At 43.5% G+C, this 23,515-nt stretch overlaps 5 protein-coding genes across 10 annotated transcripts; 3 read left to right on the plus strand and 2 right to left on the minus strand.

Moving 5' to 3' along the window:
• Window positions 1-1,617: 1,617 nt before the first annotated feature.
• Window positions 1,618-9,041, plus strand: LOC130374161 (cytospin-A-like). Of its 4 annotated transcripts, none has more exons than XM_056580778.1 (12): window positions 1,618-2,076; window positions 2,598-2,689; window positions 4,382-4,876; window positions 5,367-5,440; window positions 5,699-6,402; window positions 6,497-6,581; window positions 6,697-6,772; window positions 6,872-6,908; window positions 7,224-7,320; window positions 7,554-7,670; window positions 8,183-8,242; window positions 8,511-9,041. In XM_056580778.1, the coding sequence occupies exons 2-12, from the start codon at window positions 2,650-2,652 to the stop codon at window positions 8,598-8,600; spliced, it is 1,875 nt and encodes a 624-aa protein (XP_056436753.1). In that variant the 5' UTR covers window positions 1,618-2,076; window positions 2,598-2,649; the 3' UTR covers window positions 8,601-9,041. The 4 variants fall into 4 exon arrangements, with proteins under 4 accessions (XP_056436753.1, XP_056436754.1, XP_056436751.1 ...); XM_056580779.1 differs by lacking the exon at window positions 1,618-2,076 and adding an exon at window positions 2,083-2,454; XM_056580776.1 differs by lacking the exon at window positions 1,618-2,076 and having other exon boundaries at window positions 2,083-2,689.
• On the minus strand, window positions 8,443-10,849 carry grcc10 (gene rich cluster, C10 gene). 2 transcript variants are annotated; one of them, XR_008893586.1, is made up of 5 exons: window positions 10,743-10,849; window positions 10,219-10,272; window positions 9,869-10,045; window positions 9,458-9,746; window positions 8,443-9,308 (listed from the first exon to the last, which is right to left on the minus strand). XR_008893586.1 is itself a non-coding variant. In XM_056580784.1 (4 exons), exons 2-4 carry the CDS (start codon window positions 10,268-10,270, stop codon window positions 9,607-9,609), a joined length of 369 nt encoding a protein of 122 aa, XP_056436759.1. In that variant the 5' UTR covers window positions 10,271-10,272; window positions 10,743-10,849; the 3' UTR covers window positions 8,443-9,606. The 2 variants fall into 2 exon arrangements, 1 of the variants encoding a protein (XP_056436759.1); XM_056580784.1 differs by having other exon boundaries at window positions 8,443-9,746.
• Window positions 10,754-12,620, plus strand: saysd1 (SAYSVFN motif domain containing 1). 2 transcript variants are annotated; one of them, XM_056580783.1, is made up of 3 exons: window positions 10,754-10,862; window positions 11,061-11,286; window positions 11,754-12,620. In XM_056580783.1, the coding sequence occupies exons 2-3, from the start codon at window positions 11,086-11,088 to the stop codon at window positions 12,072-12,074; spliced, it is 522 nt and encodes a 173-aa protein (XP_056436758.1). In that variant the 5' UTR covers window positions 10,754-10,862; window positions 11,061-11,085; the 3' UTR covers window positions 12,075-12,620. The 2 variants fall into 2 exon arrangements, with proteins under 2 accessions (XP_056436758.1, XP_056436757.1); XM_056580782.1 differs by lacking the exon at window positions 10,754-10,862 and having other exon boundaries at window positions 10,869-11,286.
• Window positions 12,621-13,541: 921 nt separating this feature from the next.
• On the plus strand, window positions 13,542-18,114 carry bpnt1 (bisphosphate nucleotidase 1). The gene is made up of 9 exons (XM_056580781.1): window positions 13,542-13,652; window positions 13,948-14,069; window positions 14,649-14,753; window positions 14,897-15,004; window positions 15,245-15,293; window positions 15,667-15,758; window positions 15,859-16,056; window positions 16,221-16,326; window positions 16,691-18,114. Exons 2-9 carry the CDS (start codon window positions 13,950-13,952, stop codon window positions 16,840-16,842), a joined length of 930 nt encoding a protein of 309 aa, XP_056436756.1. The 5' UTR covers window positions 13,542-13,652; window positions 13,948-13,949; the 3' UTR covers window positions 16,843-18,114.
• On the minus strand, window positions 17,910-22,465 carry LOC130374162 (serine/threonine-protein phosphatase PP1-beta catalytic subunit-like). Its single transcript, XM_056580780.1, has 8 exons — window positions 22,323-22,465; window positions 21,384-21,515; window positions 20,758-20,988; window positions 20,444-20,548; window positions 20,042-20,113; window positions 19,626-19,777; window positions 19,056-19,190; window positions 17,910-18,665 (listed from the first exon to the last, which is right to left on the minus strand). Exons 1-8 carry the CDS (start codon window positions 22,372-22,374, stop codon window positions 18,561-18,563), a joined length of 984 nt encoding a protein of 327 aa, XP_056436755.1. The 5' UTR covers window positions 22,375-22,465; the 3' UTR covers window positions 17,910-18,560.
• Between the last annotated feature and the right edge of the window lie 1,050 nt (window positions 22,466-23,515).

Below are 23,515 nucleotides of genomic sequence, written 5' to 3' on the forward strand. Positions count from 1 at the left end.
TTCTTCCTAGAAGTGGGGCCTGCGGTCACCGCAGCCCGACGTTTGGAGCGACCATCCTGGGCTGGATTACGTCGCTGGGCATGGGGCAACAGTTCGGGGGACGAAACGAGGCCCAACCGTTGTTCCACCTCAGCTAATCTAGCAACTCTAACTGCCCGAGGCACAAAAAGTGCAATTCATGCAGGGATCATCTGAAAGACCCTCCTTCAGATGCCCGAGGCCAAGGCATGAGGGACACAAATCATGGCCATCCTCAATCTGCAGAGGAGCCATACAGGCCGAGCATGAGTGGTCGCCAACCATGTTGACAACCAGAAAAAATAACACTGTATAAAGCAAGAAAAACAATAAACACTGGGAGAGAGGGCGAAAACACAACCTTCACCAATGGATATATGAACAGAAAAAAACCCAAACAAGTTAGCCTCAGCGGGAACGCTGCTACCAACTACAGTCACACCTCTGCTGGGAGCGGGAGCGAGAGCACTGCCTTCACCAGTTGAGGGTAGCGGTCAGAACGAAACGTAATAAGAAGTGCAGTATAAATGCCGGGAGAGGGAGCGAAAGCACAGCCTTCACCGACAAATATTGGCGGGATAACAGCCCAGACAGTTAGCCTCAGCGGGAGCACTGCTACTAACTACAAGGCTAAATATAACTATAAATGCTGGGAGCGGGAGCGAAAACACTGCCTTCACCAGTTAACACAAAGCGGGCACAACCGAGTTGGCACCGAGGTAAAATGTACCTAAGCCGGGAGTGGGAGCGCACACACTGCCGTCACCAATAGCAACGATACACAACTTGAAAATTAAGTGATAAGCGCAATACAAACGACGGGAGAAATTAAATGATAAGCGCAGTACAAACGCCGGGAGAAGGAGCGGGTACACCGCCTTCACCGAACACGAAATGATAACAAAGTAAACTTATCCAGCCGAGGGAGATGCGTTCCACGCAATCCGAACCTCTCGGCGGGTCCGTTGCGGCCTTTGGAGGGTGAGCAGCTCACGGCTCCGACAATATGTCGCAAGGCCACCAGGAACGAACGATCAATGATAATAATATCCAATTAGCTTTTAGCTAGCAAGGTGATACGATACCTGCGAAGCGAGAAGATGAAAGGAACAGATCCTCTGATGTCACCGGAAGATATAGGCTGTCCGGAGCTCATCAGGGGTCACAGGTGACTTTGTTGATATTAGGTACTCGAACTGCGCATGCGCGAGACGGATAAATCCAGTGCTTAAAGCACCGCCTTTGGCGGTCAGTAAGGATGAAATAGAACACATCAACAAATAGTGTTGGATTGGTTCTCCTAATGGACCGAGCTGTTAATTAGCTGTTCAATGTGTGTGTGTGTGTGTGTGTGTGTGTGTGTGTGTGTGTGTGTGTGTGTGTGTGTGTGTGTGTGTGTGTGTGTGTGTGTGTGTGTGTGTGTGTGTGTGTGTGTGTGTGTGTGTGTGTCCTGAAAAAAATAATCATCGGCCATGGTGTTGATTTGAGAATGATGGATTTACCGGTTCTAAAATATGAATTAACCAGTTACGAAATATGAAAGTTATGCAAGGAATGCTGGGCGCAGCAGAACGTCTCAGTCTCAACTGCGTAGCCTAGTGTCGCAAGGAATCACTACACGCTCGGCCGCCGCCACACCACGCCGCATACAAAGGAGAAACATTATCGCCCACACACACAGCGTATAACTGGAATAGATTTGGTGGTGCTGACTCCGTCCCAACACAACACATATTTCCATCTAGGGGTGCGGCGTCGCAGCCGGTTTGTTTCCACCGTCATGTCTCCTTTTTGTCGCATTGGGATGGGAGTGATGCGATAGAAAAGTTGACGCTCGTGTAGGCTGTCATGTGTGCGCTTCCTTTTCTTCAGCTCTGAGTGGACAACTGATGTAACTGGCGTGATTGGTGATGATCACACATACATTTGTTGATGTGTGTGTCTGCAAGTGAAGCTAGCGACCATTGAAGCCTCACGGGGGGAGAGCGTTGAGGTCTGGGGTCAGACGCCGGGCGGTCACTGACCACATCGGAAGGCTCACTGCGGATAGGTTGGCAGGTAAGCTGCTGGAACTAATAACTAGGAGTCCTTTAGTCTGCAGGCGTCGGGCGAAACGCAGTCCTTTGCCTTCCTCCTTAACCTAAACAACTTTTGGAGCAACTAGCATGTTTTACACTAACCGAGGGGTTATCATTTAACCACAAGTGCACGGATGCCAGAGGGGACGACACATGGATAACTAACCCCTTGATTTGTCAGTGTAAATTCTGTGTAATGGGGAGGCTACCTTCCTCACAGCATACCGTTCGTGTTACTGCTTCTCACTGGTTATGATATACCGCCTGTCTATTTGTTTCCATCGTAGCCTACACCTCGGAATCTCATCTCTGTGTAGACATGTCGTAGGCTATTTCCCTTTCCACACTCTCAACATGGGTAGGCCTAATTGATTAACATGTTATCATGTTGATCAAAATGAAATGCCCAATCATTTGGTGGATATGAGGACAACATATGCCCGCAATAGCCTTTATTGTTGAAATACATATGGACCATTATTTTTCCTCACTCTCCACCAGCCAAACGGAGGAGCCAGCGTCCACTGACTACCTCGACCCTATCCCGACCACCATGGGGAACCACGCTGGCAAGGACAGTATTGGCCATACAGGTATGGTCTGGTCTGCCCTATACAAAGCTCACGTGAACTATTCCAGTACACTAGTATTCCTGCATATTACTTTTGGGGAAGTTTTCTTTTGGAAACATTAAGGGTTCTGGCCTATAGGGCTTTTTGTTCCTATACTTAAAAAACGAATCGTTTTATCAACATCATCTTGCTGAATTAATTGATATTTCATTAAATTTTTATTCCACCTAATTACTAATTATTATCTTTTAACTGGTTATTTTATAGAATAAATGCTTTGGCATATTTTGTTATGGCACATCCTCCTTCTCTAACTCTTAATGAAGGCACAAACACATTTTATCTTAGATTATTGCATGAATGTTCGATTGTCTCCTTGTGTTCAGTCTATTGAGCTGTTAAAATAGTTTCTAGCTATTTTCTTCCTGGTTCCCACACTCGCATATTGTGTGCCTTTTTACAGAGTCCTATTGTGCATGTGAATTAAGGTAGAATGTGGGAATCTCTACCTTAATCAAAACCATTTATTTTATTCTGACTGACGCCTCTTACACTTGATCGCCTTCCTCTGCCATGCGTATATATATATTTTTTAAATTCATTAATTCTTTCTCGTTTTGGATTCTAATAATAGATTAGTGATGCTTTTCCTCCTCCCAGTTTGCAAGGAGTGGACTGGGAAGAGATTAGCTTCACGAGTACACATTCGTATCCAGACAGATTGTTGAGTTAGCGTTAGCACAGACTGGCTCGACAGCAGAGTAGAAATAAAGCACCAGAATCATTTAATTTCTCCAGGGTGCACATTAGAACCCTGTGTGTGCGCAAAGGCCACACTTCAATAATTACGGCAAGCAAACAAAAATGGCAGCATCCATTTGGCATCTGTGGGATCTCAAGCTCAATATTTGGGTGAAGACAAAAAATTCTGAACAGTGCGTCCCTCAGGCAGGATGTCTTTACCCTGTTGGCGTGTGTGTTTCTGTTTGTGTGTGTCAATCAAAGAGTGGCAAGAGAAGCTCAACTAATCGACCGCATCAATCAATCATGCAGTCATTGATTCATGGTCTGGCAACTGTCTACCTTGAATCAAGGCTGAGAAACACAGACTGGACAATATAAAGTCTTTTAATTATTATAAGTGGTTGTCAAGTGCTTCAGCATTCTGAATCCTGTGCAGTGATTTTCGCCCGGCCAGCAAAGCATTACAGTATACCAGCCATGAGATGACCAGAGCATGGATTGGTTGGATGTGGGATGGATGGTCCTGCCTGTATGAAGCTCTCTTTTGGGCAGGATTTTGTCTAAATACCTGACCGTGGTCGGAGAAACCTGTGGCCTCAATGATTGATCCCTGAGAGTATGTGTACAACAAGAATATTCGAGGTCCAAGAACTGACCCCTGTGGAACACCACATCAACTGATCATACTTGCACACGTCAACCTACCATGGCACCCTACAGAACCTACTAGTGAGGTAGCATTCATTTCTAACCATTAATGCACCGTCCCAGTGATACCGAGATCAGAGCATTTAGGAGCATCTGAAAGTTCACAATACTGAATTGGAACGTTTCAGTATTGATTTCTGGATATACAAACTGTTTATTGTTGATATTGTTACTTCAATCATACATTCAATTTTTTGTGCTCTTTTACAAAAAAAATGTATGTTAATAGTAACTTCCAGGGTAATGTGTATTTACTTCCAGGTTCTCCTCTGGATTTCTTCCACACGCCTCCTACGAGCCCCTCAGAAGAAGCCCAGCTCGCTGCTTTGGCCTCCTCCTCCTCCTCAGTCTTCACCAACAAGATGCAGACCCCCTGCCGCCCCTGCAGTCCCTGCCCCCCTACCCCGACCCCGAGCAACTGCCCGCGGCAGCAGGTCCTTCAGGGGGAGTGGGCACTGATCAGCATGGAGAGTCAACCTTCTCCACAGATGTCTCTGAGTCACGAGAAAAAGGAAGAGGAAGAGGCGGGAGCAAAGCATTGTGGGAACATGGGCTCACTCAGCCCGGCGCCGATGCCGCTGCCCTGGGGCTCGCCGACGGAACAAGTCTGGCAGGAGAGAGACAGTGGGCTGGAGTCCCCGCTGGGGGCCGAGCAGGTGGGCCAGGAGACGAGTCTGGTGATGCGGAGTCTGATGGAGTACTACAGGGCCTCGCTGGGCCTCAGCCCCGGTCCTGACGACTCAGTCGGAGCAGTAGGTAGGACCACAATGTCTGCTTGTTGAACCGAACTGTGAAAGTTGGGCACATGGCAGTGTTTTAGCTTCGGGAAATTCGCTAACCCAGCTGATACTGTTTTTTAATCTGGTTTTAATTTTAAGGAATACCGTCATCCTGTCTGTTTCTGATTAGGATTACATTTTAACTGACGATATAGTTTTCCCCTCGAGAATAACAAAACATCAAGGCCTAGCCCCATCCCTTGAACGGAATGATATATTTAGGTATATAATTTGGGTTTTATAGTTCTTATTTTGCTATTTCAATGAAATATTAGATTGTGAAAGAACAATAAACACTTTATTTTTTGTGTAGTTGTAAACTGCCTCCTAGTGGGTATGCTTATTAATACTGCACTAACTACCCGACAACTCTTCCTCAAATTACTAAAATGGCATAGAATCCATCATGTGATGTCTCGTATTAGTTTTTTTAAAGTAGGGGCCTTGTGTGTTTCTACCTTTGCCAGAGCTCCTCAGGCGCTTGGTGTCAGAGAGGGGTGAGCTGGTCGAGGAGGTTAACGGCTTAAAGGAGACTCTACGGGTAACTCAGATCTCCTATCTTGCTCCATCACCCAAGTACTGGTTACTGAGAGAGGCAACTATGTATGCTGTGGTTATCCAACCTATGCGGTTCAAGAATTGTATTGGTTTTTTCATATATAAACATACTGTGAAGGAACATGACTATGGAGAAAAAAAATCATCTCACTTGAATATTAATTGTTAATGTTGATTATTAAGATGCATAACTGTTCAACCTGAATTGTTCTTTAACTCTGCTCCCCCTGTGACTCTGCAGACTGAGAGGGCAGAGTGGCTGCAGTTCCAGCGTGACCTGCAGGTGGCGGTGTCCGTGGCGGACAGGCTGCGTGCGGAGGCCGAGCAGGCGCTGGACGCGGTCCGGGAGCACCACGGCGCCGCGGAGGCCCGGCTGGCGCAGGCCCTGAAGAGACAGCAGGAGCAGGACCGGGAGCTGCGGGACCTGGAAGCCCAGCACCGAGACGCCCGTCATCAGCTGTCCACGCTGAACGCAGAGAGGCGGCGGCGGCGGGGGCACACGGGGTCGGACGCTCGAATCAGTGCACGCGGTTTGGCGAAGGATGGAGCAGAGCCAGAGGTGAATGTGGTGGGAGACTCCTCCTCGGAGGAGCAGGGTAACGACGGGAAAGAGGAGGGTAGGCGGCAGAACTGCGCACTGGTCGCGGTGGGAAAGAAGGACTTAGAGGAGAAGCTGCTTGAAGGGGTGCACACGGATGTGGAGGCTCAGGAGGTGGAAGGACATTGCGAGGCACAACCTAAAGGTGTGGAGGACGGAGGGACGCATGGCTGCGTGGGGAGCCTCGGGGGGGAGGGTGACCTGGAGTCGGAGAAGACGCAGCTTGCTGGAAAGGGTGTCGCTGAGGCTTACATTCTCAGTTTGGCTGCCATTAAGAAGAAGGAGGCGGAGGCAGGCATCGGTACTCCAGACCACAGGAGAGTTTTGATGCTTTCTGAAAGATCCTGGTAAGTGGCCGGGTCTTCCCTCAACGGGCTCTCTTTGTTTTATTACATGACAGACAATCATGCATCAAGGGATTTTCATTTTGTCTTTTCTCAGGAGCCTTTCTCGACTCCCTCTCCCTGAAAACACCAATAAAAGCAGCCCCTGCCAAAACAACAGTTCAACGTTGCCGCTATGCAAGGTAGAGTGGATTAAATCCATGCACAATTTTAAACAGACATTGCACCCAATGTTTTATAAAAAAAGGTTTTGCTGTTCAATGGCGATGAGATAAGTTTGTTCCTAACCTTTTCTAGAAGGAAGAGCCTGCCAAAGAGAAAAAGACGACTAGGCTTCTGCAACGGCAAGACAGTTGGTCCAATTTTTCTACAAGTAAATCAACGTTGTATTAACGGCATCGATATTCCGTTGAATTACATTTTCTTTGGTTTTGATCATTTTAAATGTTTGCTGTGTTTCTTTTGCTTGAAGAAAAGCCGGATGAGGACCCAAACCCTGATTCCAATAGGTAAAAAAACAAGTTATGTTGTTTAGAAATTTGATTAGTTTGATTATTGCAGACATGACTGTTGGTGCCACCTTACGACTTTTGACTAGTATTCATTGAATAGAAATTTTAAACAAAGATTAAGTGAACTGTAAAATGGATGTTGCAGCACTCTGATGCCAACTGGGAGTAATGGGATTGTAAAAAGAGAATTTGATGACATAAACATGCATTTATTACAGGAGTTGATCCTTCAAAGAAAGGCATAACATGACCCCTGAGAAGAGTTAATTGCTCTTTTTCTCAAAACTCTCCCCTGTTGTGCTGCTTCCACAGACCTCAGGATGCCTTTAGCGTTCTGCTACGACGTCACGGCGGCTCCAGGAGAAACGCCTTGCTCCGCTGGTGCCAAACACGTACCAAGGGATATAAGGTTGGAGATTAAAACGTTACTCCTGTCCAACAGTGCACACAGTTTTCGCTGAATTTGACCTTTGAGCGGGGATGGATCTCTGAACTCGGCCCAACTCAAATAGTATATTTGTGCTCAAAAAAGTTGTAATTACCCTTTTAATTTAAGAACGTTGTTCTGTTTAGTAAGGTCTCTACCAGTGCAAGTGACTCGGAATCCATTCTATGTTCTCAAATCAAAATGTGTTTGAACAGAATATTGAGATCACAAACTTCAGCAGCAGCTGGGAGGACGGCCTGGCCTTCTGCGCCGTGTACCACACCTACATGCCATCGCACGTCCCATACGGCAGTCTCACACCTGAGGACAAGGTGAGAGAAAATACTCTGAAGTTCTAAAGTTCCAGTCCCAGACGGGACTTCCATGTTGTTATTTTATGTTGCATCTCATTCAAAGGCCAATATTAATATATTTCTGGATTTTTCTATGCATATCCATATGTATTTATTTTTATTTTTTATAGTATAGACTGATCAAAGTAACTAAAACTAAAGATAAAGGACAGATTCCAGCCACTGGTTCTTAGATCAACACTGAGACAAATTTGTCATTTTAAGAACAGAAAGTACTCTAAGTTGGAACATTTGCCAATTGATACTATTAAGCTATTCACAAGATGCCGAATACTCATCATCAACTTTTATTATTAGACTCAAGGTTCATTTAAAAGACAAGCAATACAAAAAAAATAATAGCCAACACACACATAAATTAGCAGGATTCCCAAACCGATAAAAATCTAGAGGATCCTTTTGGCCCAAAGTGCTACTATGACAAGGGAAGGTCTGTATGACTGATTCGGTTCCTTCTTCTAATCTTACAGAAAGGCAACCTGGACCTTGCTTTCCAAACTGGGAACAGTATTGGAATCACAGCCACACTGGTAAGATGTGAGGAAGAAAGAAAGTTTTCTAACCTCAATCACATTTAGGTAGAGCTCAAGACTCTTGATATATCAATTCAGTTATTATGATTTTCAATAAAAAATGAATAAATGTTTAACTGTAAATCCAAAACAACAGATTTCAATCTTAGATCAATGTTTGATTACAAAACAGGGCCTATGTTAATAATGGCACTGAATATAGGCCTTAACATTAGAACCTTGGGGGTTTATCTGTGACATGCTTTAAATGACCGCAATGTGGCAGACGGTGGAGGAGATGCTCAAAGCAGACGGACCCAACTGGCAGAGGGTACTGGGATACATTGAAGGCATCTTTCGCCACTTTGAGATGTGATCAACCACCTTCAACCACCCCAAGCTTCCTTCAAATGTTGTGACCCATCCCCGAGCAGAAAGGACTGAGGACCACTCCTCCACAGGGAGCAGCACGAGAACCACATCTCTTTCAAATGGCCTGGGCCACGCAAAGCAATATGAGGCACTATGATATTTTGTGTGTAAATGTATATCTATGAATCTTTTATTTATATGAACACTTCCAGTCACGCATGTCACATCTGTTCTCAAACTCGATGCACAACAGAGGGAGGGGCTGGACGTGAAGTTTATATGCTGGCCCGGTAAAACGTATGATTGTATTCACTGTGTGAGTGGGTGAAAGGTGAGAGACGAGATGCTATTTAATTTTTAACAATTTACAACCTATAAACAGTTTCCAAACGTCGAGTCACAATAATAAAGTTATATGTATACATTTATAATGGTGCCAGTTTGGTTTGTGATGCATGATGATCAGAACAGACGGAAAGTTATCTTTTACAATTTTAATACATAAAGACATTTGTCAATATCTGACACATTATAAAATGATGGCATTTAAGTGGGTTATTGTGAATGACAAACAATTTATCCCAGGGCTCCAGACTGCAACCAAATGGTCCTCTTTTGCGACCAAAATTTGAGTGCGACTGAATTTTGCCCTTTTTAGACTTTGTATTTGTACACGTTAAACGGGGAAGGGGCGTGTCATCGAATCCGGCATCTGTAGCAGGCCAATGAGTGTGAGAAGGATAGGGAAAAAAGTTATTCTGGAGCCCTGGAACCTGCTAAATAAATACTGTGACCATAACACCATTCCAGCAACCTCACTACAATTATGCATTCAATGTAAAAAGGTAAAACACTACTTACAACATGGATTTAAACAATGAAATTGGGATGCAGTGCAGGCAGGCTTCTGGAACGACTGATACAATGAATAAGGGCAATCAAATGGCCAGTTGGCAGTTTATGAATGTTACAAGCTTCCATTTTGATATTCCATTCTGACATTCCATTCCTCATGAGGCTGGTATGGCCCCTCCAATCGGTGGTGTGGACAGGGGCGGCAACAGGAGGGACTTCAGTTTCGCCGACATGGCAGCAATCTCTGGGTCCTGAGTTTCGTACATCTTTACTAATCTGGCAAATTTCAGTACACCTGTAAAGAATGGCAGGATCAGCTCAGCACGAACATTCAGGTGGTTTCTGGTGACAAGAATATCATTCAGAATGGTTAATAGTTAAAGTGCGATATATAAAACGATGAAAATGTGACTTTACCCTCTCCCTCATTGTTGAAGCCATAGGCTTTGATAACCTCTTGTTGAATCTGTGTGGCTACAGGAAGGACAAGCTGCAGCATCTTCCCCATGTCATTGCAGGCACTTTCCCTTGCCTCCTCCATCCGTGCAACGTTTTCTGGTACAGAGAAGGCCTGGATGACCTCACTAAGCACCACTGTATGTACACAAACAGGGGGGAAAAGCTTTTCAGTATCGCAAAGATTTCAGATATTACCCTCAATCTGAAAACTGAAAGAGGAAGTAGACAATGTTGAGAATTAAGAAAGCTATATCACATATATTATAAAGAGTAACAAACACGTGCTAAGGTACTAATAAAATAATTACCTCTGGCCTGCTCAACAGTAAGGGTCAGTTGTGGTGTTGGAGCTGAGGCCATTTCTGGGGGGGGTCGGGGGCAGGGGAAATAACCAATGTATTAGGTCATAAACTCATAACTAGCAATACATTTATTGTATGTCTGCCTTCAGAATGTCTGCCTTTCGCGTGGGCGTGATTGTAGACCACAATGTCGTGGATGGAATTTGCCATCTTTCATGACACCCACTGAAAATAATTTCTAGTGCAATTCTAGACGGGTACGGTAAACATTTGATGTTTATTTATGCAGCTTCTTTGTTGCAAAATTCCAGTTCACTTCCACAGTAAGCAACCTGGGAGCGTGGTTTTAAATTCAAGAATACAGCAAACAGTCATCGATAAGGAGATGCTCTGCCTCTTGTTTGAGTAAAGACTATGGGAAAAAAGCACATACTGTATTGGCAATTCAATTGGCATATGTATTATTATAAATTGTGGACGAAGAGGATACAACTATACTTTGCATGATAATGTTGTTAAATATTACTCACCAAAGGATGAAAACAAACCGGGCGGTGAAGTTCCTGGTTCTGTTTAACGTTAGGACCTTTACGACAGTATTTACGACAACTGGTTCCGGATTCCGATAAATACACGTTGACAATTGAGAGGTAAACAAACCTGAAATAAACCCTCACAATTATTCACTGTGTTGAAATCCTATTGAAATCGTATTCGACTATATTTGTTTATATGATTATGTAGCAACTTCAAATGTGATGTTTTCATATACATGTGAAGCAATTGACTACATAGACATGTTAGTTACTTCCGATAACCATGGTTGATGTCCACCCATTTCCGCAAAGCGGACAGGTACCAGTCGGGGCTGTTATGGAACAAAAACTTGCTGAATTCAGGGCTCGGAGAAAGGCTGAAAACGCAACCAAAACAGTCGAAAGTACAGCCAACCAACCGCCCAGAACATCGATAGCATTAGACACGATTGAACCTACAAACGAAGCGGCACTACAGGCTCCCACGCAGGCCAACATCACCAGCCCTTACATAGAGAGAGAAACGATCCAGGTCGAGGTAAGTTTCCCAATGCAACATAATACATGTGGAATTAACACTGTTAACTATATGTCCTTTGTGGCTTACTCGGTCGTGGTGGGTGAGGTTTAACACACACACACCGCACACACACACACACACACACACACACACACACACACACACACACACACACACACACACACACACACACACACACACACACACACACACACACACACACACACACACACACACACACACACACTGCATTCTAACTAATGATAGGCTAAAGAGAATTGAGAACATTCAATATAATTTATCAATTTCTTAACACATATTTGATAGGGTTAACCCTAACCCCTTTTATTTAACATTACATTGTAATTGGTTAACTAAATGCTATTCCATTCTGTAATAATATTTAAAAAAAACAATGTGCCATACTTTCCTATACTCGTGATGTGTTTGGAGATTAATTAAACACGTGTGTCTACCTTTTGTAGGATAGGTCTGACTGGACTCTGGACAGTGCTATTGGAAGATGGATTGGTTCCAGCAGGCTTTGCTTCGATAATCGCACTTTATTTAAAGTGTTGCTGTGGCTTGTCCTTCTCGGACTCTTTGCTGAACTGGAATTCGGCCTTCCCTTTTTCGTCCTCTCCCTCTTCTACTGGATGTACCAAGGACTTCGCAGCCCGGCTGCACGACAACCCGGGGAACTGAGTGCTTATTCTGTGTTCAACCCTGACTGTCAGCCCATCCTCGGCGCTATAACTGTAGAGCAGTTAGAGGGAGAAATGGGTTACCATTCTCTATCTGCCTAACAGATTAAGAAATGAAAATTGTCCTGTTGGGAAAGAGTGCCTCAGAGTGTTTTTTCTTTTTAAGTTATTGGACATGTAGTCATCCAGTTTTATTGGGTTGTCACAATACGTCATAAAGTAATATATTAAATAAAGCTCAATAAGCCACATCTCTACAGAGTAGCATGTCTTTGTTGTTTTTAAATAACATACTTTCCAAGATATTCAAGTATTTCGATAATGGGAAGACGCCTGGTTTTTGCCTGATGTGAATTGAGTGATTTCTTGTTTCATGAAAAAATGAGGGGGAGTTTCATGCAACGTGGTGGGCGTGCTTTGGATCCAACAGAGTCGACGTCATTACTCTACTTCCGGTCATCAACAATAGAGTGGCAAAGTCACGATCCTTCCGGTAGAAAAAAATAATATGTATGGGTTTCAATGGAGAGAAAGTAATTATCTTCTGGTCCCAGTATTTATATGTCCCGGATTAAACATATGTTGTTTGTGGAATTAAATGATATGATATTTCCATGCCAAGAGTGTGACCGTTTATTGTGCAATTGTTCAGTTAAGGGCTGTAGAGAAAACCGAAGGAGAAATGCTACATGTCTAGTATGTGCCTTCACGCTCCCTGCGACTGGCGTGGTCAAGACCCACAATCTCCCCATCGGCATAACTGAAATTCTCCACATCACATGCCCAAACTTTTAATGGTTTGCACGTCTTTTGATACTTTTACCCTCCCCTTTGAAAAAAACTAACATTATGAAACTTCTTCACGAAAATGTTTAGTTTTCTTTGCATGAAAAATCTAGTGGCAAAGTCACGCCTCCCCGGTAGAGCCCATGGGACCTATGAGATCGAAAAATATGAATGGTTTTCAATGGAGAGAAAGTAATTATTTTCTGGTCCCAGTTTTTATATGTCCTGGATTACAAATATGTTGTTTTTGGATTTAAATGATAATTTTTCATGCATAGAAAAAAAAATCGTGAGGAATTTGATAATGTAAGGTTTTGTGTGAAGCCGCTTAAGTGAACTACAGCCCTTCGCTGCTCTCGACGCGAATGATATACGTCACCACCCGCACTTGGAACTCCGGTACAGACATGCTCTCTCTCCACCGCTTTTTTTCCAAGGGGAGGATCTAAGCATCCGAAAGAGGTGAAAACCATTATAAATCGGGGCATGTGGAGAGTTTCAGTTATGCCGATGGGGAGATTGTCGGTCTTGTCCACGCCGGTCGCATGGAGCGTGACGTCACATACGAGACGTCTAGTCTTCCTCATTGTGTTTTCTCTACCGCCTTTAACTGAACAATTGCACAATAAACGGTCAAACTCTTGGCATGAAAAATTATCATTTAAATCGACAACCAACATATGTGTAATCCGGGGCATATAAAGACAGGGACCAGAGGATAATTACTTTCTCTCCATTGAAACCCATTCATATTTTCCCCATGGGCTCTACCGGAAGAGGCGTGACTTCGCCACTATTGAGGTCTGGCGAAACGGCGAAACAGGTAGCTGCTTCTGCCGTACACATCAGGGACGGCAGATATATCGCAACATCTTTTGGACTTTTGCCCCAGCAGTAAGTCCAGTAATTCGCTCTCATATGTATCTATTTGTCTCTATTATAAGTTCCTTGTTTATACTCAACTGCATCCTGCTACTATAAGCTGTTAAAATATTCCTTAGGCATGAACAGTTATCTTTGGAAAATATGATTTCTGTTCTCCGATATGAGATTGTATTCGAATATCCAAGACGTCCCCCTCCTACGATCTGTCGTCACAACACACTCTTATTCCGTAAGGTTTGAGGAGGTGCCGACCTCGGCAGAACCATGGGGAAATATGACATATAACTATTCTCCATTAATTTAGCGATGAATAGAAACCCTGCGGTTGTGATGCGCCTGGTGGCCTCAGCCTACGCCGTGGCCGAGAGAGCCGGGTCCATCGTTAGGAACGTGCTCCAGAGCGGGGAGCTGGGCATTGTGGAAAAGGTCAGTGTCCATTTGATTGACGTGCGTGTTTACCTTCAACATGAGTAGGCTGTGATTGATAACATTTATGAATCACAATGCAACCATTGTTTTGGAATCATTGAAAAATGGTTTAGGCAAATTACTGAACACGGGATGCAAGGAATAAAAAAAATAGTTTGCAACCAATGGGCAGTTATTTGTATGGAAGCAACGCACCTTAATGTTTTGAATGTTTTTTTAATCTAAATGTAGTCACCATTGAATTCATACAATTCGAATATTATGCTTTGAAATCATAGTCATCAGAATTTATTCGATTTGAAGTCACCTCTTCTAACATGCCATTTCAAGTTGAACCATTTCGTAATCAAATTTCTATCTTGAAATCCATAGCTATAGCAACTAAAATAAAATGTTTTGCTGCAGTTTACACACACACACACACACACACACACACACACACACACACACACACACACACACAAGAATAGCAAGTATAGCAACTAAGTATATGGGGACAGGTGATGCAGTAGAATGATGAGTGTTTTTCTAACAGTATAAAAATGTTACTTAAGTAATTCTGCTTGTGATTGACAGACCGGAGCCAATGACCTTCAGACTCTGGCAGACAGACTGGCTCAGCAGAGCATATGTGCCTCTCTGTCCAAACACTTCCCTAAAATTACCATAATTGGAGAGGAGGTGAGCTATTGTCACGTGTGTCCCTCTCTGGTACTGCTTAGGACTTGTTACTCCACCCTCACTATAATGTCATAACATTGTCATAAAGTAAATGCATGCTCTCTATGGCCACAGGAGTCAATCATAAACATGTCTTTCTGCAGGACCTTCCTGAAGAGGAGCCAAGGGCAGACCTCATGGAGGAGGGCCAGGAGGACGTTATCCTCCAGAAGTGCTGTCCCTCAGAGTATAAAGACCTGAAGGAGGAGGAGGTAAGAGCAGCAGACACGCCTTGTAATGTACGAATGCGTGGTGATTCAAGTAATGGGCACATAGCCTTGATGAGCCACAACTCAACACGCAATGCTAAAAAAGGTCCAATGTGGGAATTAAAAGACATACTATACTCTTTGTAGTCGTTAGGAGGCTGCAGCATCCTTGGTCTGATACTTGAGGCTAGTTAACTGTAACAGTTTGCTTATGCTGCTCCTAAACCATTGTCTTGCTTTCAGCTGGTAGTATGGGTCGATCCACTTGATGGTACCAAGGAGTATACAGAGGGTAAGGTCTTCATGCATTCTCTCTGGTTTATATCTTTATATGATACCCTATGTTTTAAACACACTTGCATCAATGTTGCCCCTGACATGGATGCCATAGATTTGCATGGCGGCATGCTGATACAGTATGTCACTGGATTGCTCTATCATAACACTGCACACACTGGGCTGTGTATTTCGCTTCGGCCCTCTACCACGTCTGACTGCGGAGCCTTACCCTTTTAATGTTTCAGTGTGAGGGAGGTGTTGGATCGATCAGTCCTCTAGAGCGCACGTTGAGCTGGATCCACTGTTTGCATGATCTTATTGGATTAAGAACTAGTCTGCACTGTGGGACCCCAGTTATCTGACCTCCCGGTAATACGCTCCTCCAGGGCTACTGGACAACGTGACGGTACTGATCGGTATCTCGTACGGAGGCAAGGCCATCGCCGGGGTCATCAACCAGCCTTTCTACAACTACCAGGTACCCCCATAATCACGAAGATAATAAGAACATCTTGCTGTTTGTCAAAGACGTCCCCCCCCCTACGATCAGGGGTCACAACACGTTCTTCATCGTTCAGGTGGGAGGAGACGCTGACCTGGGCAGAACCATGTGGGGCGTGCTGGGACTGGGCACGTTTGGAATTGAGGTGAAGGAAGTCCCGGGTGACAGACGCATCGTCACCACCACTCGTTCCCATAGCAACAAGGTAGTGACCGACTGCGTGGATGCCATGGAGCCCCATGAGGTCATCAGAGTGGGCGGAGCTGGAAACAAGGTGAGCCGGACCAATTTGTTATAAGGCTGTGATTGCCAATGCAAATACGTCAACGCCCATATTGACTTACCATCAGACCTACTGTCGGGCTGTTCCTGTAACATGTGATTAGATTGTGTATATCTAAATAAGAGAATTACATTGCCCTCATCAATACTTTGCAGATAATCCAGCTAATTGAGGGGAAGGCCTCTGCCTATGTCTTTGCGAGTCCAGGATGTAAGAAGTGGGATACTTGTGCCACTGAGGCCATCCTGCATGCTGTGGGAGGTAAAACAGAATTTGTTCTGTTAAATTGCTAAACAGAGCAAAACGTTTAGCCTCTGATACCTGTATCTTCGGTAATCAAGCTTAACTTTGTTATATTAAAAGTATAAATGTTTTCCTTACAGGGATGTTTTTACTAATGTCAATGCTGTTATTTATATACACATTATAAGATCAAAATAAATCTGTCATAAATAAAGTGTCACATGACACAGGTATCCAGAAGTTAATGGAAGAAATGTTAATATCTGCAGTTTCGTACCCCAGTTTTACTCACATTAGCTTGTTAAAGAGTTTTATGTAAAAACGGAACATATATGTATATGGTTGACTTTCCTTTCTCATTCACCTTTCTGTGCCCCTGTAGGTAAGCTGACAGACATGCATGGCAATGACTACCGCTATGATGCTAATGTGAAGCACATGAACTCAGCGGGCGTGTTGGCCACGCTCCACAACCACCAGTACTATGTCAACAGAGTGCCCCAGTCGGTGCGCTCAGCCCTGAAGCAGGACTGACACCTGGAGCCTCAGGAGAAAAATCGGTGCAATTTAAATTGACTCCTCTGGCGGTCTCGATGATAGCGAGAAGGTTGGTTCGATGAAGAAGAAATGGGTCTGACAGCTGATTGGTTGATGTCTTTAATATGTGAATGACAATATTGATACGAGGGCATGTATAACCTCATGCAGACATGAAAATATAAAGTGTATCTTTTATAATGCCAAGTCACACTGCTTTTGACACCAGAATCAATGTGTTGTCATGAACTGTACAGACGGTTTGCAATGTAATAAACGAGTACTGCATTTTCAGATGTTTTGTACAATGAAATCAGCACTAGTGCATACTGGATGCAACTTTGATCACCTTATGCTTCTTTAATGTTAATTTTAACCGAACTTTCAGAATTTAATATCTTGGAATTTTCATTCATTTGATTCCAAGCTGAATTACCATTCAATTGTTCAATCGAATCGAAAATATTACCCACACAATCTAATTTACCAAGTTTGAAACAAACCTGTACAAATCTTAAAATTGTTCACACAACTGTTCCCAACTTGAAGACTAAATAGATTCACAAGGCAAATTCAAGATTAAAATAAATAAGACTCAAAAAAGGTGAAGGTTACCTCTGTGTGATGAAAATTATCTACTAAATAACCACTAGATGGGAGTAAAGTACTGTGATGCAAACAACAAATTGCGTTCACTTTACTTTCTGCGTGCTTGCGTATATTGTCCTGCGGTGACCAGTGGCATTGAAGGGCAATGGAAGAAGACTGTCCAACGCCTAATACTGTACATAACTGTATGCGGTTCTTCAAATGTGATAATGGTGAGCTGAGATCACCTTTCAAAAATGGTAGCAATAAATATATGTGCAAGTACAAAAACTGAGCTGGTGTATCAAGAACGTACGGACTTCCAAGTACTGCACAAGTACCATGCTGTATAGATTAATCGTAATGAACTGATGGTGTCCCATTACTGCTCTATAAGTGACAGACATTTTCCAATATGGATTTGATCAAATTGGTTTCCTCCCTTTGCATCAATGCTTCAAATTGCTTTGTTTCTACTATTTTTGTAATCAGGAATGTATTCCAACTTGAGGAACAAAGAAATTGGAGTTAATTCTTAAAACCAGTTGATTAATGCTCATCTATTACATTAAGCAGATGGCCTAACCAACGTCATTTATGGTTACATTTATTATCAATCAACAGGTGTAATTTACTGTACACCATATGTATGGACAATGTTGGCAACCCCATTAAAGTACATGGATCAGAATAAGAGTTCACATTCGGGAGAGACCCATTGGTCTGGAGGAACGCAAGTTTGAATTCATTGGCGCACAACCGCCACACCTTCTCAATCACAAGCGCACACTCAGCAACCACACAACCGTCCTCAAAGTCACAATGCCATGAACACATGAGGCCCGGGGCCATCTGTTCCACATGTTTGGCCGTTCCACACGGGGTGAATCTCATATTGCTCAAAGGACTAATGGTTTAAGGGCTAAGCAACACGTTTTATTGCATAAAAAATACTTTACACGAGTAAATTAACGGAAAACACCCAACAAACAAGCAAATCATTTCCACACGGTATGATCAGTTTACACCTGAACAATGCTGGCTGAGAGCAGAGGCGGAGGTGTCTGGAACAGGGTCGGGGATGGGGGGCCTGGACGCGGCATGGGGGACGGGTTGGGGCCAGCTGCTCACCTTTTCTTGGGGGCTTGAGCGGTTCGAGGGGGGGTGACGGGACGCCCCGAGGTCACCCCGCCATACTGGTACTTGGCTTTCTTCTCCGAGGGCTTCAGGATCTGAAACGCATGTTTTCAAGTGAATTAAGATCAATATCGGTTCCTACGGACACTCATTTAGTGTCAATATTTACAATATATTTGACAGTTCTATTTGACATCAGCCTCCTTGGCACCTAGCCAGCCCAGAGATGGCATCGCTATGTGTCCCTAAAGCTAAACGCTGAGTTGGTCCCATTTTGCTTTTCTCCGAGGGCTTAAAACTGCACAGTATAACTTTTCAACGCTCACACCATTAAAAATGACTAAACTAGAAAGTTTCTCCAGACCAAATGGTTCCCCCCCAGGAGCCCCTCCACCCAGGGAGCTCTGCTTATGGGAGACCATAGTGCAGGGTGAAGGTAAGACGGTGGGGCCTGTTGAGGCCTTCCTTTGGAGCCGGGTTCTTACCTGGAACGAGCACATTAGAGACTCGTCCACGCTCATCATGCCCCCGGCGTTGTCAAACTCCCCGCAGTAGTTGGGAGCAGAGAACAGCGTCACCAGCTGCCGCTTGGCAAAGAACTCGTAGCCATCTTCTACGACCTAAGGGCCCGAAACACAGGGGGTCAACCATAAGAACCACAGGGCCCTAGGGATAGATCTGAAGAGATGCACTACACACACACACACACACACACACACACACACACACACACACACACACTTCACAGTGACAATTTGAGTATATTGTCTTATTCATTTACGTTTCATGTGGTCAAATCATTGTGGTCTGTCCAATATTACTATCCTGATATTATAATATAATGATACTATCTATGGTAATCACAGTAACTATCCTTTATATCAGTGTGTTTACCATGGATCACATTGATTCAGGGAGTTTTCTATTCAAGTCAATGAGACTAAACTGTTCAATTCTTTAGCACAATTTATCCTTTGTACACCCCCCCCTGCTCTTAATCATATTCTCAATCAACACATGCAAGCTCTAATGGCAGCACAGCCCCTCAGTTTCACCTGGTGGGCTCGACAGATGAGGTCCAGGTCGTGGCGGTTGAGGAACTTGCTGACCACGTCGGCGCCGAAGGTGAAGGAGACGCCGCGGTCGTTCTCCCCCCAGCCCTGCACATCCTTATCCGGGTCCGACCACAGCAGGTCACACAGCAGGCCTTCAGTGGAGGATAAGTCTCTATAAATCAAGTCTCATACCAACACCAACCACACATGCAGTTCCAATCCTAGATATGGTAACACTTAATTTATGGAATTGTATTAAGTCTTTCTTCACATTCAAATTTGCCACGTCATTTACTTAACGGAAATTGTTATTGGCTGCCCTTCTACAAAAGTAGAAGGAGCTCAGGACAAAATTTCCTGAGGTCAGAAGAATGTACCCCAGAGTCCCTCAGAGTTTTCCAAAATGAATAACAGACCTGTATCAGGGACATCCGTGGGTCTCATGATGCGTCTAATTTGCTCCATGGACTGCAGATCAGGCGACAGCCCTGGTGGTTTGGGAGAACAGTGTCAGTCATGTCAATCATTACCCACGGCAGAGGTGCAAAACTGAAGTGACAATGTGTAGGATTAATTTATATAGTTATTCATTTTTCAAGGTTAAATGACCCTGATATTTCGTAGTACATGCTAATGGCTACAAACAGCAACAATGCATTTCACACTATACATAATACACATCTAATTTTTTTTTTTAGCAAAACCTTATGTTTACTTCACTTTCAGTTCACACAAATATAACTAACCATGACAAACACTGCAAAACTTGGAATGTATTTGAATTAATGAATTCAAAGTATACAACAGTATTCCCTTACCTCCATGACAACAGAAGATCTTTTCATCTATAATGGCTGCAATGGGCAAGCAGTTGAAACAGTCTGTAAAGGTCTTCCAGAGCTTAATGTTGAACCGGCGTTTGCCTGAAAATGAAAAACACGGGCAGAATTTGAATAGATGCTGTGCCTGTAGAAGAGATGATGCAACTGACAAAATAAGCTTGCAAGACTTTGAATTGGGAAATAATATCAGCCTACAGATGGAAAAAATGTTGTCGATTTTTCAGAACCAAGTCTACTCCTAATGTGGACTTGAACAACTGTTACGTTAAGCCCCCCAGCCCGAATCTCACACTCATCGTAGAAGCCGTAGATGCGGTTGATTGAGGCACATTCGTGGTTGCCGCGCAGCAGGAAGAAGTTCTCGGGGTACTTGACCTTGTAGGCCAGCAGCAGGCAGATGGTCTCCAGGGACTGCTTCCCCCGGTCCACATAGTCCCCCAGGAACAGGTAGTTAGCCTCGGGCGGGAAGCCCCCATACTCAAACAGCCGCAGCAGGTCTGTGTACTGGCCATGGATGTCGCCTGGTACAAAAAGCGGCAGAACACCCCTGCTTTAATATTCCACTCACATTTTTTTTATTTTTTTTTATTGTGATTTAGGAGCAGATGAAATGAGAGAGGAGAGGAAAATGAAAGATCATCCCTGACTTCTGCACAGAAACAATTTCCAAAACGCAAGATTATTAGGATCATTTACTGACATGATAGATTTTATGGACTACTTTTAACTGGCTTGGGAATGTACACACACACACACACACACACACACACACACACACACACACACACACACACACACACACACACACACACACACACACACACACACACACACACACACACACAAATAATGGAACTTTTGCATTGGTGTTGAATGCATGATGAGTGTTTACAGTTGGTTATAGTAGACTACCTACCACAGATTTTGAGTGGCGCCTCCAGCTCTAACAGTATAGGCTGGCTTAGGAAGATCTCCCTCGACTTGATGCAGAGCCCACGCACCTCTGCCTCCGTCATCTGCACTATCTTCCCAGGACGACATCCTCGCACTACAAGACCAAAGGGCTATGCAGTCAATGTTCAAGCACACAGCAATGCCAGGGAGTAATTATGGATGACCACTAATGTTATAATAACAATAATAATAGGTATCCACAGTATCACTGTGCATGCCTAATAATTCAAGGTCTGTCTGCACCATATTGCCTGTAGTTTTAAGAAAACCAAAACAGAATGATAACGGTTTATCCTTCCAACCTCCACTAAGCCTTGCATTGAATTGACCTAGTGAGAAGGCAGCAATTTTCCGCTAGTAAAATTAACCCAGCTTGAAATAAGTAAAGACGAGTCATGCTCGTGGTGCATGATCATGTTTATGAAGTTGGTTTATTAATAGAAGTACTCTGTGTCCCAGCAAAATAACTATTAAGTGTCTGTCCAGAGCAGCCCTCGATGTTGTCCTTCTGAAAGGGGGTGTGTCCCGTGGGCAGTTGCTAGCAGTCCTGCTAACAACAAGGCCTGACAACGTAAATAAAGCCAACCATACACAAAGCTCACTTGCCTGGCTATCATCTGAAAACAACATTCAGCGTTGTATTATACATTGATAATTACATTTAGAGTTATCCGGACTTGATCTTTTCCCCAATTCTGTAATTTAAACGAGATTTGTGTGGGGGAAACTAGCTTCACGTTAGCAGATGCAGCTGTTAGCAGCATGCTAACGGTTGTCAACGGAATAACACATTGTTAAGGGGTTTTAAAATACAATTTTGCTGCCCATGAAAACAATAACAAGAATATCAAATCGCTCTTTAAATGTAAGCTAAATCAACGGGTCTGTAAGGCTACACTACCTTCCAGCAATCGAGAGATGATGCTGTCAACGTTCAGCTCAGTCTCCGCCATGTTTCTGCTACCTGCTGCCCACTGTGTGTTCAGCCGGTGGCCACGACCTTCTAGGAAACACTGTTTTACACCTACCAATAGTCACATTGCGAAAAATAACCTTTTAAAATAAATCATCCTTCAACCTTTATATTATTTACAAAAATACAAAGAAAAGTTAATCATACAGCAATATACAACTTTTAGTCACCCTTAAGGCATTGCTTTAAATTGGGAGTGCTCTCAATAGGTCTAGGCCTAGCCTAATCAATGAATACATTATACCAATAATAAATCATATACAACTCAATATCCTTCTTAAAACCTTTATTGTAATGAATGACCTAAGTTGCATAATTAATTATAATGTCCAATTAACACATCTTGGGGAAAAAAACATTCCCAATTCATCAATCATTTACATACTTGCCATGCAAAACAACACTAAATTAGTCTACACACTTTAAATTGTATCTATTTATTCTAAGGCTGTCAAAGAAAAAACTATGGGGAAAAATATAAATGACCAAAAGGCACCATCACTGAGAGAAGGAGACAGACAGACAGAGAGAGAAGAGAGACAGAGAGAGAGAGAGAGATAGCCTGGGTCTAGAAGCGTATTTGTGCTGGTACTTTGGTTGGACCGGTGCTGCTAGTGGATACAGATAAGGAGATGGTTGGTCTTAGTGCATGTGAAGGGTTGAGTTAACACTTGTGTGTAACACATATGATAATGGCTTTTATGATGTTATGATGCTGCCTCTGTCAAGACTGTGTGGCTATCAGATTATGGCCATACAGGGCTCAAGACTAACATTTTCAACTGATGGCAACGGGGCTAGCAACCTGTTCATTTGGTGGCACTCTAACAAATGTGGCATGTCCTTTGTCACGGACAAGTGTTCAATCATTTGAACTGATTCACACACTTTAAATAAGTGTCAGAAAGCTGTACCTACTGATAATAACCAATAGTGCTGTTCTTTGCATGCTCTTGAATAGCACTAGTTCTGCTGTGCAATTTCATTGGAACTTTTCACAAAGTACAAACCATCTCTTTAGATGTATGATCAAAGAATTGTGTCTTCGTTGGAACTTAAAGGGGATGTTATGCAACTAGGTGTGAGTGTGATTATCCATTACAATTCGTTACTTGCTGGAT

This window comes from Gadus chalcogrammus, chromosome 21, assembly GCF_026213295.1.
Source record: "Gadus chalcogrammus isolate NIFS_2021 chromosome 21, NIFS_Gcha_1.0, whole genome shotgun sequence".
Lineage (NCBI taxonomy): Eukaryota > Metazoa > Chordata > Actinopteri > Gadiformes > Gadidae > Gadus > Gadus chalcogrammus.